This window comes from Tyto alba, unplaced genomic scaffold (genome assembly GCF_018691265.1).
Source record: "Tyto alba isolate M040663 unplaced genomic scaffold, T.alba_DEE_v4.0 Super-Scaffold_7, whole genome shotgun sequence".
NCBI classification, from domain to species: domain Eukaryota; kingdom Metazoa; phylum Chordata; class Aves; order Strigiformes; family Tytonidae; genus Tyto; species Tyto alba.
In genome coordinates, this window is record NW_024881328.1 from 29,205,904 (window position 1) to 29,225,709 (window position 19,806).

Consider the following 19,806-nt stretch of genomic DNA (forward strand, 5'->3'; position numbering starts at 1 on the left):
GAAATTCCAGTTTAAGTAACAGTTTCTAGCTCGCTGCCCCAACACGTAAGGTTGGATAAAAAACAAATGATGAGTGCAAAATATATGTTGTCAAAATGTTTATTTTCTATATATCTTTAATGAGTGCAATGATTTTTTTATTGACTTGTTAGATTATGTCCTAGATTATTATAAACTAAAATAATTTATACAAAAGCATGATATTCATAAAGTACACTTGCTTACTTTAGTCTTAAACATAAAATTTGTTCAAAGGTTAGTAGCATTCCCTTAATTTACAAATTGGAATTACATAATGAAATCAATAAAAAGAATTAGGTAGACATGTACATTGTACAAAGAAAGCCTACGTGTATGAGCATATGCAAACATATAAGAGCTTTTAAGACCACTTATTTTCCTGTCTTCTTTCATTTCTGATGGCATACTGCACTCTCTGTCCAATTTGCACCTGACTCAGCAAGGTACTAGTTATTTGAAAAGTTTAAGTGTTTTAGATGGTCTTGACCCCTATCGTTTTAAGTGTGCTCTTATCCTTCAAGCCAAGCACATACTTAAATACCTTCTAGTAGTAAAGAAAGATTTTCTTTGATGTAGTTGAATTATGCATGATTTTTCCCACTTCCCTAGACAACTGTGGAATCTGGGTCGCCTGCAAAAAGTAATTTCATAGGCAGCTGTGATGACTGTGTGGGGTACTTTTAACCAAAACCAAAGAGCCCATATCTATAAAGCTCCAGAAAAACTCCCATATAATTTAGGGTTAAATCATTTGTGTTGACTTCAATATTTTGACAATGTGACTCCAGGCAAAAAATTAGGTATAGACTCAAGCATTGTAAGTATTTGAAGATGAGATCCTTTTGTTTAGATCTACCTTGTAATTCTCTTGTATGGAACTTACACTGATTCTGTAGTTAAAGGAGAAAAGGGTCATCCTTGGAGCTAACCTGCCCTGTAGAGTTAGTCATTGCCAAGGGATGAGAAAGCAGCAAATGCCTTTAAACACTTCCTTAAAAAACATACAAGCAGTGCTCTGGAGCCATTGATACAGGTGAATTTAACAAAGAATGTGGAAGAGCTGTACTTTCAGATAAGGATTCTCCAACTGCAATTCAAAAATCAGGATGAGTAGTTCACACCTCATTCATAAAATCCTTTTCAACAGATGTCTTTTTAATTAAAGAATGATGATAAGGAGGCATTATAATAAGAAAAAAAGTAATGGCCTCAGAAGAGGATGTTTCAGAGGTGGAAAGGATGCTCAGGAGTGCTGCTGAGGGCTACTGTCAGGGAGGGTTTGCTGTGGCTGGGAAGCCCTGGCCATGTCCTGGGAGCAGTTTGGAATTGGAGTGGACAACAGATGACAAAGATGTTTCTAGCACTTACTAGAAGTATCATTGGTTTGCATTTGGTGTGTAAAATTTAAGTGATCTTAATGGAGAACTGCACAGACACTTTCAGCAGCAGCATGTCTGCAGCAGGGCTCCAGTATGAAATTTTCTTGGTGAAAGACACTTTGGGCTTACAGCAGTCCTGCACATTGTAGAAATCTTTCTCTAATTTTGAAGTCATTGAGCTAATACTTATTCTGCTTTCTGTATGAGATTGTCCCTGGTTCAAAACTTTTTTTTGCATTGTTTCTTACAAAGTTTTGTCTTAAATCTTTCAAGGCATCTGTAAAGGCAAAACACTACAGCTATGCACAACTCTCATTTAACTCATTTACGAACTTTAGGTTGTATATATGTTTAAGGTTATGAGCCACAGAGATGGTGAGCTTCTTGTGGCAGACAGGAACCAGTCCCTTGTACGTTCATAAGGTATACTATCCAGATCTTGGATGTAGAAGTACAGTTGGTACATTTTTACAAAGAATAATAAAAGATAGAAGAGATTTTTAACATACTATAGAATCTAATGTAAGAATTTAATGACAGAAGCTGTATTATGTTTAATAAAATGTTACTTTCCCAATTAATGTTTTCTAATAGTTATTTCCTGTATCATTCACTGCTCCTACCAATAAAATTCTTATAAAAGCTCAGCAAAAATACACTGAAGCTTGGCCTGCTAATATTGCTCTCTGTTTTAACAGACTTTTATATTATACATGAGTAAGAAAAACTAATGTCTGGGGAAAAGTGGTTATAGCCAAAACATTACATTTTGTCTTGCCTGTGGATATTTAAATAAAGGGGGAAGGGATAATGATCCAATATTGAAATGCCAGTGTTTGTTCTATTTTTGCATGAATAATACTTGCTGCCTTCAGGTCCTCACTTCTTTTGCTGCCAAGCTGTTGCACAGATTCAGTGTTTTTTAGAACAACCTCTTTGAGAATTGGTGCTTCAGTGCCAGCAGCTTTACATTTCTGGTGTTGAAAGATTACTGGAATGTGTTTCATTAGGGGTTCTTATATATTTCTTATAACCCTACATTATAAACGGTTATAGGGGACATGCTGTCACCTCTCTGGTTAAGTAGTAGAATAATCGTAAACTCTCTCTACTATCATAGACTGCCAAGTCTTCATGGTTGTACAATCAGCTCTGTTGTTGTGGTAATGTGTGGTAATGTCACGACAGAAAATGAAGAAGTTAAACTTTAAATTAATGTTTAAATTTTGCTTGTAAACATTACATGTGTCTTATAGACAGACTCAATTATTTATTCTCCTAAACTTTTAATATCTGAAAATTCAGTACATTTTCCGTCATGGTTTAGCTGTTCCTCTGATCTCTCTGGATCTGTTAAGATCATTTCCTGAGGTCTTGAACACGGAGCCAGTGACTGCCTCTTAGGTTAAATTCTCTCTCTCTTTTGCTCCTTCTGCCACTTTGCTGGGAGCTGTAGTCCCTTCTGATCATTTCCGACTCGCTCAGGAATTCTAACATTTTTCTGTGTGTACCATTTGTGTACTGCAAGAAAAATGCCACTGGTAACCTGTCACCAGCCTTTGTGAAATGATGTATCAATTACTGTGAATCAGAGTTAATATAACTATGTGATATGCTCAGTCTCTTGCTATGGCTATTGGAGGCTGCTCTAAGCAGGTAAGGCACAGTGTAAGGTGTGGTGTGATGATTTTTTTTTTTTTGTCCTTCTTCCATCAGACATCTGTTTCCTACTCTGGGTAGTCAGAAGTTTAGGGTTTAGGGACTTCCTAAATCAGAGGTTCTGTCTGGACCATTGTGCCATTCATACCTTTCTGACTTTTAGTCCATTTCTTAGTATTTTTTAAAAATCTGGTTTCCAAAACATTCTCATGGCAATGAGTTTCATGATTTAATCGCAGAGGAAAAAATACTACTTTGTGTTTGTCCTAGGTGTGCTACTTGATAGTTACACTGGGTGCCTTGTAGTTACTGCACACAAGACAATCAGTGAGAAGTTCCTTTTCACCTTATGCGTAGCTTTTAAAATTTCATAGACTCCTTGTATCCACTTGCATTGCTTCTTACTCTAAAACAAAGAATCCTACTTCTGTGTTCCTTGTAAGAATGTTTCTGCATGTGTCCAACTACCCTTGCCACCATTTCAATATGTTTCTGAATTATATTAAATGCTTTTTCAGATAGAAAGTATGAAACCTTAGATGCCATTTAAAAACTAGGCACATCGTTAACTCTGAGTTCTAGATGGAGTATTTGGACTTTTCTTAAGGCTCTAAATGTCTGTACCCTTTTGACTTCACTAAGTATATATTTAAAGAACAATCCACTGCACTTCTATTGTATTGTTCCAGAGTGTTAATCTCCAAAGTAATAGGTTTTATGTATGTTTTAAGAGTTTTCTCCTACTCCCATGTGTATCACTTTGCACTCACTGACAGAATTTCACCTGTATTTCCTGCTTACCTGATATCCTGCAATCTTTTTGCAAAGCTTCATAGTCTGCTTATTTTTGGTGGTTCTGCGTGTTTTCACATGAGTAAATTTTTTCATTACCTGATTCATCTTTCAGATCCTTTAATTACATTGAACAATGTGAGTTTCCCTTTGAGTTCTAAATTCTTCCCTGTGAGTTCTAAATTCTTCTTACTGTGAGAACTTGACATTTATTCCTCATCTCTGTTTTCTGTCCTTAAATTGAAACCTGAAAGAATGTGATCATAATGCAAGAAGCCGGTGTGCATATATGTTAGGTAGCATGCCAGTTTTCTGTGTCAGACTGGCAATAAATATTTTTTGAGGTCTCATTAGAACTTTTCTCCTTATCTGCTCTCCTTCACTTTCTTCTGATGACATTCTCACTTTTCCTGAGATACAAGGTTCAAACTATTTCTTATCTTTCTGATCTTTAGGAGGCTATCCAGCCAATAGGAGTTTTATAGGATTCTTGAGCTAATAGTGTGGTTTTGTTGTGGTGGGTTTTTTTGTTTGTTTGTTTGCTTTTAGGGAACTATCTCAGTGCTCTTATCTAATAAATATAACCGATTGCTGTCTGCCTCAGTCTTCTCCTTGCAAACCCTTTTTCTCTCAAGCTAGATTAGTGCTTTCACGCAGAATTGTGCAAAAAGACTAGCAACATTCAGTGGAACAGAACAGCTAACGTGAAAGTGTGGTATGTTAGTATTGTTAAATTGCTTACCTGCCATACCCAAGAATTATTAAGTGTCCATGTTTCCTGTTAAGTTTTGGAGGGGTGAAGACATGTTCTACATTGAAAGATGTAGGGACTTTTAATAAGATTTAATCTTTAGATTGAGAGGTGAATTTACAGGACAATAATGAACTGGCCTACTGCAGGCACAGCAGTCATGTTAAATATCTCAGGTGTGTAAGTGTTGTTGGTTAGTAAATAACTGAATGGTTTAATTAGGTAGTTCATGTTTTTCTTGGTCCAAAGTAATTTTCTGGTGTGAGTTGAATGCCTTTTGTAAAGGTAAAGAAGGAATTACCATAATGGTAGGAAAATAAAAACTGTAATTCAGAAATGCCTCTTCCTTCTCTTGCCATGGATAACAGAAATTTTCCTTCTTCTGAACTCTTTTCTGAGAATGTGGTTCTCTTCTGTATGTGAAAGATGGTAAATTCTCCCCATCAAAGGGAATGAAGGCATGAACCTACAGTCAGTTAGGATGCAGCTGTGTAGAAGTGAAAATCCACTCAAATGGAGTAAAACAATTTGTGCCTTGCACTCAACTTCACTATAAGCACAAAGTTTCCCTATATTTATCTTTAATTATGCATATGCAAATCTGAAAATCAGCTCTTCAGGAAATCCCAAAGGGTATATTTTCTGCTTGGTATGATTTTAATTCTAGTTTAGTTAGTTTAGGGATTTGAATAATTTGTGACTCACTTCAGCATTGCTTGAGGCCTTCCAGTCCAGTCATTGATCAGTGAACTGGTGTAAGTACTTGTTTCTGCAGCTTATTTAACCCCTTTTTAAATTTTATTTCAGAGTTGCCAGTGTCTGATTGTGGCAATGGTGAAAACGAAACCCCTCCACCTCTCCCACCACATCCCAGTGAGGATCTGCTGAATGAGGATTATAATCATAGGTTGGATTTTGGCTATTCTTAATGAGCAAATTAGATCTGTAACTATTAGGGGTTGTGATGATAGTTCATTGATTCTAAAACCGCTTTTTATTTTGTAAAAATTTGTACCACTGTTTTTAGTCACTTGGATGATCCTTTAGTATAAGCTGGAAATGTTATTTTAGCATTCATTGCGCTGTTCATTTCAGTTGTTCATAAGCTGCAGTGCTCCTGCTATCTATGATATATATGGATCACAGTACCCAGCATGTGTTCGGTAAAAGAAAAAGAATCCCAATTTTGAAAAAAATAAGTTGTTAATTTAAAGCTATACTAGTGGGTGCTATGTGTAGATGCAGTGCCTGAAGTCTTTTAGAAAGCTTTAAAAGTCCTAGCCAAATTCAGTTTACAGGAAACTAAATCTTCTTGTGCAGCACATCAGCCAAAGACAATCATGAAGTTACAAAATGAAGCTTCAGTAAATTTGAACATTGAAATGTGTAGGGGATAAATTAATGGACACTTTACCAATTGTAAATACATTAGATAGATTTTTCAGATATTTTAAGAATACCTTTTGTAAAGGCAGATATGCTTGATGACAGCTACAAGCTTTGATTTTCTTAGTAAATACATAAGTTTGGAAGTGCAGAAAAAAGTGTAAACATGTCGAAGTTCATGATGGCATATACTTTGTCTCACATAGCACAGGATTCAAATTAAAGCATCATTTCAACCTATCATATTTCTGATGCTGAAAATTCAATGTGGCACACTGTTTACTCATTTTGTGGGTATTCAGTTTCGATAGTCATGCAACTGTTATATTGCAGTGATATTATGAAAATATTCATTTCAACTGAAAGCTTAGCCATACTTCTGTCCTTGTGTACAGGGATATGATTAAAAACTATGCTTTCAATGATTGGTTGCATGTAGTATTGAAGAGTAGATATATTTTATTATGGGTACCTTGAATTATTGATACAATGAAGACTCTTCTAACTATTTTCTTTTTGTTAATATAGAGTAATTTCACTAGGGTAATTTCATAATATCTGGTCTCCCAGACAGGTGTGTATGACATGGTAAACAAACAAAAGTCTGCATAGGCTAATGGAACTCTGCATTAAATTTTCAACTGCAGTTGTTTGCTAGAATCTGTTCCTAATTTTTCAGCAAGGTGGGAGCAAAAACATTTTCTTAAATGATAATGATGTATTAAAATTATGATGATGAATTTACAGGCACTTTCTTCCACCCTGACTTTTTTCCAGTGTTGTATTCGTTTTCCATTTGGAACTTAAGTTCTCTTGAAACTGAATTGCTCTGTCAAGTCACGATGATTTCACTGAAATTTCATTTCAGCAAAAAACTGCGGAAATTGTTTTGACACTGTAAAACCAAACCTTTTGTTTGAACATTGTGGATGTAAATTATTTTCATTTTGGAACAGCTTTTTGGTTTTAGAATATTTAAAAACTAATTTCTGTTTCTAATTGAAAAGAAGCACAAAAGATATTAGATGAATTGCAGTGAGGTGACTTGACTCCTCACAGGTGAAAGTTTCACTCAGGTGGAATATTGAAACATTTGAAATTTTGAAATATTTGTCTAACTTGAAGTAAAATAACTAAAAAACAAACTGAAACACAAATTGAACCACAGTATCTTGGAATTCTTCAGTGTGTTATGGCACCCTTCATAGACCTTCAGGCTCCAGCCTCTGCAGAAGTGGTGCATAGCTGTAAAATAACTGCGTATTAATAGATGAAGTAGAATTGAGCCAGGTATGTTGTCAATGTTTTTCAACTTTCTGTAGCATGTTATTTGGAAATACAGTGGTTAGGTAGAACTAGCAATATGCAAAATGAAAAAAAAAAAAAATAGCAAGTACTGGTATGTTCCACTTCTGCTAAATAAAATATGAATTGTTTAAATGCAATTATCACTAAGCATTTATATTTGCATCTGTGATGAAGAACCCTGACTGGAGGTGTTCAGTCTCAGAGAAGAAAGTTGAGGATCAATAATTGATTTTAAAATGCATGACTGTAAGCAACTGGAGGAAGAAACACATGTATATTTGTGCATGCTTTAATTAGTTCACTTGTGTTTTGAACTGGTGCCTAAATATTTTACAAGTATTTTTCTTTTTCTTTTTCTTTTTTTTTTTTTTTTTTTTTTCCTGCAGCCCAATCATAAATTCAGCAGTGCATTTAACAGATCAGCACATCAACTTCAGATCTTTGACACCAGCCAAGCAGTCTGAATCAATTAATCTGAAAGCCTCAAAAAGCATGGATCTGGGTAAGAAGGGGTGGGGTGACTTATAGGTCAGCTTTTTAGCCTTAGGTCATCTGCACCATCTCTGTTTCTTTCTTTTGTTTCTTAAACACAAACATTAGGGAGTAAGTTCTGCAGAGGAGCTACAATGATGGGGAGGATGGTCAGGCTTCTGTAGCACCTAATTGCAAGTACCCTTTTTACTGAAGCTGATGAAAGGTTTATTTTTTTTCTTAAATGCCATTCTATCCACTGTATTGAAATCTTAGCTGAGGAAAAGAGGGAACATTTGTAAAAATGAGCAGAAAGAAATGCTGTACAAGTTTTATATGTCTAAAAAATATAGCAAAGCAGCAATAACAAAAGTCATGTTCGCATAGAATATAAATGATTGCAAAACTATGCTGGACAAAGGCTAACTTTCCTAAGACAAGTTGTATATTTCTTCAGTGACAATGACAAACACAGGCAATCAAAGTGTTGCAGTAGATCTTTATAAATGCTTGAAGAGTGATAAGGTTATGGTCCTCTACCCATCAAAGCTGTGCAGAAAATCATGCAGAGTGGGTGAAGCAGAAAGTAAATGGTTCTTTCAATACTGGGAAAGCATTTGCAGGTGGAAGATTGAAGGGTTATTGCAGTTGAAAACCGAGTCATGTTTTAATGAGAGTTCAAGGAAAAATTCACAGAGTCCTTAAGCCTCAAAGAAAACCAAATGAGATTTTCTTTTCCCTTTTAATTCTTCTTTGTGGCACTAATTTTTTATCTGTTATTTTCAAACTCAAGTGTTGATGGAGTAACTTTGAGATCTACCATTAGGATGTCTTTAATAATACATTTGTATGTTTAGTTGGATCAGATTTTGTACGCCATTAATAGAAAATTATTAATTTCATATATAGTTTCAAGGTAGCTTTTTGGTGATGCTGATGTTTTTTTTTCCTGAAATGCTCTAGATTGATCTTAGGTTTTGTATTGTTGATTTTTACTGTCATCTTAATGTAATATTTTAGTGTAACATAAAATGTGTGTATTCCTCTAATGGAGTAAGGGAAGTGAAACAGTTATTAATGCAGAACAAGAATGGATAAGAATTCATTTAGAAGAGTTCTTAAGGCAGAATTTTAAAGCTGCTGCATGACCAGACCAGAAATTCTTTCTTTTGCAGTTCTGTTCCACTGTTTTGACAAAGTGTAATGCATTAGATTTTTATTTTTTTAAATGGAAATGCTCCTCAACAAAGGAATGAGTTTACAGACTTGAGTCAAAACATACATTGTATATAGTCTACTAGAAGAAATAATGTTCATCTTTACTGAGTCTTCTTTTGGAAAGGTTTATTTTTAGCTCCCACAGAAGTCAATAGAAAGAATGCTCACAAGTACCAATGTAAAATTAGGCAGTGGGAGTGAACTGGAGAGCATACTCAGAAATACCAGGTAACTTGTACTTCCTTTTGTCCTGGTCTTTGTTCATTTATATTTTGAGATTCAAATTCATGTAAGCAATCTGCTCTTGACACCCAGAAACAATGCTTTGAGAATGTATGAATCACTAAACCGTAGCGGTTAAAAACTGAAATAGCGTGCAAAAAATAAAATAAAAGTTGGATACGAAGATGTTTTTAAAGTCTTTCAAAAATTGTTGCTCTAGGAGGTAGCTGTTGAAAATGCCTCTTGTGCTACAAAAGTAAAAAACAAAAGGGATAATCATCAGCCTGATTAGAGGCACTGATGTTTTATACTTCTCATATATGGTGATGTGAAGGTAAATCTATTACCCAAGGTAGTAATTTAAAGAACTGGAGAGACTGTGGCAGAACTGCACCCATCCTGTGTTATATAAATAACAATAGATGAAGTAAAATTGCTTGCACATAACTTGACAAATAAAGAAACTGAGGAAGATGAAAGCTAGGAGTACTCTATGAAGCAGTGAAGCACCATGTTCAACTTTTCACGTTTGAAAGTTTTTAAGCAGAAGCTTCTGGCTGGAAGGTTAAAGGGGAAAGAAACATGAAAGTCTTAAGTGAATTAACTGCAATATGAAATGCTTCTAATGCAAATAAAATCCCAATAATTTGGTATATAAAATTGTGCTTCCAAATAGACTGTTCTTAGAGTGTACACTCCAAAATGGATTTCTTGGGGAAGGAAAGTTATTTCTTAGTTTGTTTTTATATTTCACTCATTACTTAACTGAATTCATGACGCATAGTAACTTCTTACCCCAACATGCAGCTGTGTACCCATTATTGATTTCAGTGCATTGTTTGCCACAAAAAAAAGTCCAAAACCCAACAAACCAAAAGAACCCAAACAAATAAACAAAAAAAAAAAAAGATGAAAAGTGCTGAGTGCTGCTGTCTTCATCTTCCAGACCCAGTGTTGAGGTTGTGAAAAAGATTTGTTCAGCACCACAGAGGAATGCAACAGATTGGGTAACAAAGAGGAGGTGTTGGTGTTCCCCATCTGAAAATGCTTATATAACTGCTAGGCTCTCTGTTTTCCAGTAGTCATGGGATGCTGTCCACTTACTACTTTTCTTTTGGTCTCACGTTCTGTCAGTCCCTTCCAAAATAAATCTAACATAATGAAGAGAAAACCCACAGAATTGAAGTCCAGGGAGAGAGCACTGAGACCTTACAAAATGTGACTTGGATGACATTTCTTTCCTCTTAAACCAAGTTGTCTCTGAATTGGGTCTCCACAGATCTGGGAAGACAAAACCAGCCATACAGGTTACAAGGTCCAGAAATCACCCGGATGTCTCTCTAGACCAGACTAATGTAAGGAACCCAGCAGACAACAGCATTGGTGTAATACAGGGCATACATGTGAAATCTGTACTGCTATTCACTTATGAAGCATTCTACTTTACCTTGAAACATGTATAATGCATCCATTGCCTAATTATAAGATTGCAAAGGCATGGATTACATAATGGCATCACCATCAGAAGGATCAACAAATGCAAATAACAGAAAATTTTAAACATGAGAGACCTGAGAATCCAGATACTGCTACAGATTGTGAACCCTGTGAGAAAACCGTAAATTCATTGAATTAGGGAGCTAATTAAATTGTATAGCAAGGGTCTTTATGGCTTTGATGAGGGTTTATGTGTACAAAAGAAGCAAATCTGTTAAGTAAAAACTAGTCTATAATTATATAGATTCACAATGAAAACCCATTTAACATTGATGTTTATCTTTTCAGTTTTATATATTTTAGGCCCAGACACCTTTGAGTGCTTAGCCTGTTTTCCAGTTGTATCTATTTACAAAATAATAATTGCTATAGCTATAAATTAATGTCCTCAGTGAATAATATCAGGAAATAAGGATGAGTGATCAAAAAGTGTTCAGTAATGCTAACATGTTGCATCAATTTGTCATTTTTACTCTTGGGAGCAAATCGTGCAATGAAGAGAACTTGGCACATGCAGCAAGAATTGTAAGTTACATGCCAGCAGGGCAGATATAATTTAGTTTATTGACTCTTGGTGCATTTCTGTACTGCTGATTGGGCTGCTGGACAGGAGCAGAGGACATGAACCGCCGCCACGTTATTCAGGCAGGGCTCTATGCCATCACACATGTGCCACGAGTCATATGAACTGACCCAAGTCTTAGCTGCTAAATTCACAAATAGCATGAATCCAAAAGTAGCATTGTCTGGAGTTGGTGTATTTGAAGAACTCAAGTTACTTGCAGATGAGTTAGTTTTTGCTTCAATCTACTTTAAAAAATAAAAAATCAGTGGCATGTGTGAGTTTACTGAGCTACTGTTGTAGAAATAAAAAAAAAAATACAGAAAGGTAAGTAAAGTGATTGTGATAATTCCTTTGGGTTTGCAGGCATGAGCAGAACCTTGCTTCATATGTACAGATGTCCTTGCAAAAAGTGTATGGAGGCAGGGTCACTGGTTTCCTGCTTTAGCATCCATCATTTTACCCAGTGGTCAAAGGCTTCTCAAAATTAACGGCTTCATTCAGAGTAATAGGGTACAGATTAGTTCCATATCAGCTATAAGTCCTCATGTTCTTCCTTGCTGCTGAGTTGAGATAATGACAGCACTTTCTGGATCACTGGTAGAGTTCATATGCTCTGTCTTATGGTATAACTTTTCTTTGTCTTGTCTACTTTTTTTTGAACTGGTGGTGATGAAAGAGCACAGCCACCCCTTTCCTTCTACTTATCCTGGCACCTGACACGTCCACTCAGTTGCATTAATTTTTTTGTTATGGATGATGGTATTTGAATATGTTAGCAAAGAAAAGATTCTCCTTATACTATGATTTCAAGAATTTGTGTGGGGCCAAACAAAGTCTGACTTAGAGTGCATGCCTGCACTGCCCAAATTTAGACTGCATACTAAGTGTTAAAAATAAGCAAAACAAATTCAGGAATGCTAGAAATAAATGTTGTGTTGTTCCTTCCCATTTAAGTGGTACACTTTTTTTGAAACTTAATGGCAGATTGAAAATGAAGAAGAAATCAATGGCTTCTATACAAGTCATTGGAAGGATGATTTTCCCTTTCTTTTAACAACTTTCTATACACACACATTTTCCCATACATTACCACAGTTGTCTAGAGAGGAATTTCTATATAATAATTTATCAGAATCCATTTTCAGAAGTATTTGTTATTTCTTTTAACTGTCTTAAAAAGGTAATTTTTCTGGAGAATGAATGGCAATATGGATTTTTTTTTTTTAATGTTGTATTGGAAGGTGAAAATCGGTGTGCTCTGAGAAAAAGAAAGGAAAGGTGTTTTATTATTTATCTTCAACACCCTTATTTTCTGTAAATCTTTATGCACAGGAGTGATTTAGGCTATGCATAAATGTACTGTGAAAAAATACAGCCATGGGAATTGTATTCAAACACATGAAAGTGTGGCTTGTTTTAACCTGAAGCAACGTGAAATTGAATCATATGAGTATATAGCAATTTTGTTGTGTATCAATTCAGGCCAAGTACTGTGTAGATTTATATTTGAGGATGTTGGTATAATAACCCATGACCATTATCCCAAGGTACTGCTCAACTCCCCCCTTCCTTTCCCCATAAATAACAAAAACCCATAGATCTTAACTGATTAAGCTCTACAGCCTGAAGAAATGGAAATGTCCTTTACTTGATTTTAAATGTGACTGAAATATTATTTGCTAAAACATCATTAGACATACTCAGAGTCCCCTAACCTTGGGGCATATTTATTAAAGAAAACAGCCAATTTATTTATAAATTTAAGATTAATCAGCAAGTGAATATGCAAGATGTAAGGTATGGAATATTCTGCAAGGAATCCAGTATTTAACTAAATGCTAATTTCTTTGTTAGTGAAGGGATGCATTCGATTACAGTTCATAGTTTTAAAACACCCCAAAACAAAGAGAAACCAGTGTTTCTCATCCAGAAGGATGTGGAAAATGCAGTCAAGATGCTACTAGCTATTAACTACTTCGTGGTATGCTCTGAACCAAATTATTCTTATTCCAAGTGTAATTTTGCATATTGAAATAAATATCTCAAAAGGTGACCAAGCAGAGCTAATGGAGATTACTCTTCAATTTAAACAATGCTTTGATTCACATACCATTAAACTAATACATTCTAGGAGATCTTTAGTGAGAGTTACAGTATTACTGGGATAAACAGTGGTTTAGTATATTAAAGCCATTAGTTTGTTAACCATGTTGTATGTATGGAATAGATTTGTCAGGTTACTTTGGGTTGAAACGAACTTCAGGACTGCATTTAGGAGCCAGTTAAACTCATTAGAACATTAATGAGGAAATGGAGAAGATGGCTCAGAATTCTAAGAGACTTTTTAATGTTACTGGTTTATAACAGTAATTTAACAAATCACCTCTTGAAGAGAAAGGCTTCTCAAAACCAAAAATGTCATGTGTTTAGGAAAAACTATATTGCTTATGGCTGTGATTATCTTTGGGATCAAGGGCCAAGAGAGATTTTTAAATTATTCTAGTTTATGTCATGAGTAACTTTCTAGTACTGTCAGATTAGATGTATATTTTCTGAGTTCGCTTTGCAGAATAAATTTTTTGAAATGAACATAATGTAGTTTTCTTAGTTTAAATGACTTTCAAATTTCTGTTTGTAAGATCTATAAGAAGGGAATGAAACAAAGTCATTTCAGTGGTAGGGACACTGTGAATTGAAATGAGACTGAAATTAGGTTTATTCTGTATGAGAAGAAAGGCTTTTAACAGAGTCAGTTTTATTATTCAGTTTTACACCATATCTGTGTTGATGAGGTTGAGGGGAAGGTGAGCTGTGGCATAAAGGCATAAGTCGGCAGGAGGGAATATCGACCTTTTGGGCCAGTTTTGTAGAAATCGTGTAAGATTCAAGGAAGCTTGCTGTGGAGTGGACTGGCAGCATTGTATGAGCTATGATGGTGATAGCTGACAAAATGGTAACATGTAGTAGAGAGATTATTAAAGTGTTAGGGGGAGAACATAGCAATGAAGTTAAAGTATAGCTACTATGAGAAAGAAAATAGAAATGATAATGAAGTAACTTTTAAGAACACTTTGTTATAAATCTGTTTCTCTATACTTTGTCTTAAATCTGTTCCCTATCAATGTTTTCAACCACTGAATGACAGATTAGATTAGTAATTTGTGGTTTAACCCTAGGAGTTTGAAAGAAGTGTTAATGACATGCAGGAGATGTGTAAGGAGGGAATTGGATCAGTTTTAGCCAGTACCGTTTCTCTGGAACAGAGATGAGAGAGGATTAGAGAAGACAACAGAAGTGTAAAAGAAGCTGTGATGGCCTCAATTAGCAGTGTAACCTTCAAGAATGAGTAGTTGTGCCACTAAAAGAAAGCAAAGACATTTATATCACACTGGCTGGGAAATTGTAAAACAATGTTATTTTCTGCCAGGAGAAAACCTTCCATTTCAGGGTAAATGTGTGCAGTGGACAGCATCAACTGTACTGATGGTTCTTCAACAACAAGTAGGAGTGATAGTGAGTGGAAGCCTAGGCATTTTCATCCTCGTGTGCTGACACACAAGATGTACCCCTTGGGGACCTTCTCTGAATACAATTGAATTGAGGTGTTAAATCAGTTCTAACAAAATTGTTCTGAAAAATCTAATTAGAAAAAACCTTGTACAGGTGAGAAAAAGAATCCGGGATCTTGGTTTGGATGTGATTTATTCCTGTATTTGAATGTGCTGAACAGGGCATCCCAAATGTTGTATCAGATGCCAGTTTGGAACAGGTTTACCTTTTTTACCACATAATTTATCCTTGACCATTGTGCAAGCTTTTTGCTATTCTCACTGCTTCTCAACACTGAAGTGAACAGGAATCTATCAAGGACTCATAATCCCTCAAGTCTGAGAAGCTGGTGGATAACCAGGTGACTCTGGAACAGGAGAGATGGGGCCTTTATGTGAAGTTTCACTGTCTCTAGAGAGGGGAGGAGGTGGGAATTATTGAGGGAAAGTATTTCAAGACAGTGGAAGCTTACCCTTCTAAAGACACACATTTTGTTTCTCCTGAAGATTTCAGTATAAAAGCCTGTGGTCTTTGTACGCAGTACTACAGAACAAACCTAGAACAGCAAGCAGCATTTTCTAAGTGATAGTTGTGAGCCAATATCTGACACAATTTCTCTGATTTATGACACTTCTAGGTGGGGAAATGCTTCACCAAGAAAATAAAAATGGCAGGAGAATTATGTCATTGGCACTATCATTGACTAAAATTAATTGATGATGCAGTGCCTTCATTATGATGAAAGATCTGGGTAAGGATACAGTTCATCAGAAGAAAATGACAAATTTGTAGCTTTGCTTTATTTTCACGTGTTTATGCCATAGAAACTGGTGGATTCTAAAAGGCACAGGAAGCATCATTTGTATATGTGGTTTGGGACTACAGCCCTTGTTAGGTGACTAATGTATAATAAGATATTTTATATTGGTCTTCCTATAGACTAATAAAGGTATCAGGAAATTCATTTTCTAGGAAGTTTTTTGATGTTTCAGGTTCTCTTATTATTATTTCTCATTAATTGTAATTGTAATACTTGTTTGCTTCTTCTCCAAGTACTGAAGTGCAGCTGGTCTTCTGAGGTATCTGTCAGTTTGTCCAGCAGAAATACAAGTTAATTTGACACATTTAGAAGATATTAAGTAGCTCTAAGTCAGTGTGTGAAACTGATTCTTCAGAAAAGAGGCACTAAATTGAATTGTAGTACCCTGTATCTTTGGAATAGTCCTTGTTTTTGAAGAAAAACCATACAATGGTACAGCGATTGAACTGGGCAAAAGGAGGGAAATGGTTATCACAGTTGGCAGCAGCACTGATTTGCACTTCTTTAAACCATAATTGGGAAGCAGTTTGTTGACCTTTAAGTAAACCTGGACTGTATTTTGATGCAAACTTTGAGGCAATACAGAAGGTTTGTTGTATACTAAACCATTGAAAATCATGCGATTCAAATAAAATGGCTACCTTGGTTATCTTCAGTAGGGCACAGAAACGGCAATCAAAAGATTATGTGAAAAGGAGATGGATGTATTGTTGGGTGCTTTTACTGTTGCTGAACAATACTACTCATTTTTAGAGAGCAAAACAGCACTCCAGAATATTACCATAGGGAATCCTAATACATCTGATTCTTCATCGCGTAGAGGGTTGGAGTTTTTTACCATTTGCTGTTGTTGGCATAGTTTTTAAAAAAAAAAAAAAATTGGTTGTTTGCTATCATCTGGAAAGATTTGTTTGTTTTAGTAATATTCCACCTTTCATAATCTGTGGTTTTGTTAGTCCCCTAAATGCCCATGCTTTTATTAAGTATTCGTAGAGATTCCGTCACTTTTATTTCAGCAGTTACTTTGAGTACTGACAAGGAATATGTAACTGGCTTCTGTGGCGAAAATGTGGTTCCTAAATTATAGATGTTACTTTAAAAGAGCTAGCATGTTCTATACTGACAGATGTTAATAACTTCAGGAACTAACATCCTTTGTAGTTCCAGGGACATTTCAAAATGAGAAGTATTTGTTTGATTTACAAATTAAGAAATGTCTTCTTGTTTGTGAATGTGCTTATTCCCTTGCATTGATCATTCCCAGATTTTTGTTTGAGTTTTGTGTTTACAGTCCCCAAATTAGGTGGTTTCTTTTTTATATATATTTTTTGCATTTAACAATTCTAACTCAAGAATATTTATTATTTCTAGCATCATCATAAAAATAGTTACAGTTGAAATTTTTTTATAAATGTTTTCCTGATATATTCCAGTCTGGCACTGCACGTTCCCAAGTGTGATTGTCTGGAGCTGAAATTTTTCATCATTAGTTGCAATGTAATTACTTTTTGATGTTGCAATATAAAAATAATTAGAATTTTTTTCTTACTTGAGTTTTAAGAGTAGATAGGATTTTTTTCTGTGTTTAAAGTCTTTCAGGTGCCTTTCTGCAAAGATAGGCCAACACTAGTAGTATTTTAGAAAATAAATTTCCACTTAGCTCTTGCTTTTTTGAAAAGCCAAGAAAGATAACAAGAGAAATACTGGTTTTGACATAACTGAATGATTACATGAATTTTTAACAACATGGAGAGCCGTGTTTTCAAATGCTATTTTGTGGAACAGGACATTTTATATATTTCCTAAATGAAACCTTCAGTTGCAGAGTTTTCAACTTTGGCATATAAAGTATTTATCTCCCGTTAGCCTCTTCCTTTTTTTTTTTTTCTGTCATTTCCTTCTTTTCTGTTGTCTTCTCCTTGTTCCCAGAGGAAACAAGGGAAGGAATGGGATTCTCATCCAATGGACTTATCTGTGCCATTCCTTTTCAGTCTAATGAAAGATGACCAGCCTAGAAGTCACTGCCTAAGCGTAATATTCCATGAAATTAAAATTACCCTGTGGAGGGGCACACATATTTTGCTCAAACTTTGATATCAAACTTTAATTTTTGCATTTCCAAATTTTTATGTGTGTGTGCTTAAACTAATAACGCTAACCTTATATTCCCGTAAGATTATTTTTCATTTTCTAATCATTTTAGTCTTCCTTTTTTCCCTCCAGTATTAAAATCTAATTTTTGTGTGTGAAGCTGGTGTGTAAAGTATGATTAAGTTAAATGGATTTATCCCTTTTAATAATGTAAAACTTAGTTTAGTTTCAGGCAAACCAAGTCATCAGCATAGTTTTAAAAAAATGCTGTGAACCTTAGTATCTATTTTTTAAAGCTCCTATGTACTGTAACGTAACCTATTCCAAGTAATTATCATACATTATAGTGGTTGCCATTAGTGACTGCTATAATTAAGGTTGCAAATCAGTTTCCATTATAATCCCTTGTTTTCACACAATCGTAACTTGTCAAAACACTAACCTTTGGGACTAAAGTTTTCCACAGCTCTGCTTAGAGGTACATCTGGGGGGCAGGGAGGAGGAAAAAGAGTTTGAACTATCCCTATCACAAATCGCTGTCTGGTCTTTTTGTGTTATAGGATCAAACTGTATAGCAAGAAGCTAAATAGTTACAATTGCCAGGGACTAGAAAAACCTAGAAGAAGGTTGGAGGACAAGTAATACAGAACTGTCTTGAATTTTGGTCGCACATCCAATTTTGACTAGCCCTACAGCTGTTTTGTTCTGCAATATCTCTGCATAGTGCTACAAACAGTCTGTCTTACTTTATTAGCATCTACATCCCATAACAAAACTACGTGTCAATTTTACTGATAATCAGATGACAATCAGGTTACAAATGGAGGGAAGTGATACAGTGATCAGTTGTGGATTCATGATTCCAGTTGTGAATCCCAGTCCTGATTCTGATGGGGAAAAAACTTCCCTGAAAGTGAAGTGGGGAGGCAATGTAGAAAATATTTACCGTGACTATTTTCTTAGTAGCAGCTCTGATATCAGTAACGACTGCACTGCTCTTTCCTGGGTAGAAAGTAGCGTATTCCTGTATCATTGCAGATAACCCTGTATGTAAAGTTTTATGGTGACCACTATGTAAATCTTGTGTAAGTTCCCATTTATAGCATTTTTGGTATAACGTGACAATTTATTTTATCGTATAAAGAGATCACGTTTTAAGGCATAATATAGGGGAGTGCTTGGGCAGGCAGAATTGAAGCTTTCAACCCTAACATTCATTTCCTGTGCTTGTTTTATCATCCCTAACATTACATTAGCACTGTTTCTTTGCCTAGAATTCATTTTAAGAAATGGTGATTGGTTCTTCCCCTCAGCCCTCTGGGAGAGTATTTTAATTAGCTTCTTGAGATATATGATAATAAACTGAAGTACAGTTACTGAAGAAAAATTACAATTTTTGCTGCATTGAGAATTTGCTCCTCCACTAGTCTGTCTGCAAACTGTTGCTACTGTAAACATCTTTCTTTATAAGTTTTTGTGAAATACTAGAAAATTATTTTAAAATAAATTATAGCATAGAAAAAAGTATAAGCCTTCCAAAAGATCAGGTTTTGGGAGACCTTATTGTCTGCAGAGGGTCCTGTGAGTCAGTGCGATGTCTTGCAGATGGGAAGGTTTCCACATCTGGATTCTTTTTACAATTGAGGTCTTTGATCTGAAAATGTTACAACTCTCCTATGCCCTGTGATTTGTCTGGCAAGATGAGTTATTTACAAATTCAATTGCTCTTCTGACAGCTCAGTTTTGAGTGTGTAAGTGCTGAGGTCTTGATCTGTAACCCACAAGGACTGCTGGTAGTCCTTTTATTGTTTTCAGCGGACTTTGATTCAGATATTTGGACTTTGAAACACCCCAGGTGGGTTAGTTTAAAAAAGGCTTTTTACAAACAATTATAATTTAAAGATTTAGGATGCTATGTGTCTGAAATAATTTGTCAGTTTTTTAAAGGCTTGTGAATTTAAATAAGTTTCTGATCTTTGTGTCTTTTCTTTTATTCCTCCAGTGGCAGATGAAAGCAAAGTTGGTTTGTTGGCCGGACACAAATCGGGTAAGCTGTTCTCCTATCTTGGAGGAAAAG

General features: G+C 35.3%; 1 protein-coding gene across 3 annotated transcripts in view; it reads left to right on the forward strand.

Moving 5' to 3' along the window:
- Positions 1 to 19,806, forward strand: part of PARD3B (par-3 family cell polarity regulator beta) — a 432,753-nt gene that overhangs the window by 234,525 nt on the left and 178,422 nt on the right. For 2 of the 3 annotated variants that reach the window (XM_042783978.1, XM_042783980.1), the window contains exons 14-16: positions 5,410 to 5,509; positions 7,683 to 7,798; positions 19,732 to 19,776. In XM_042783978.1, the coding sequence (XP_042639912.1) occupies positions 5,410 to 5,509; positions 7,683 to 7,798; positions 19,732 to 19,776 (261 nt within the window). The remainder of the gene's footprint in view (positions 1 to 5,409; positions 5,510 to 7,682; positions 7,799 to 19,731; positions 19,777 to 19,806) is intronic. The other variant, XM_042783979.1, reaches the window with a different exon arrangement.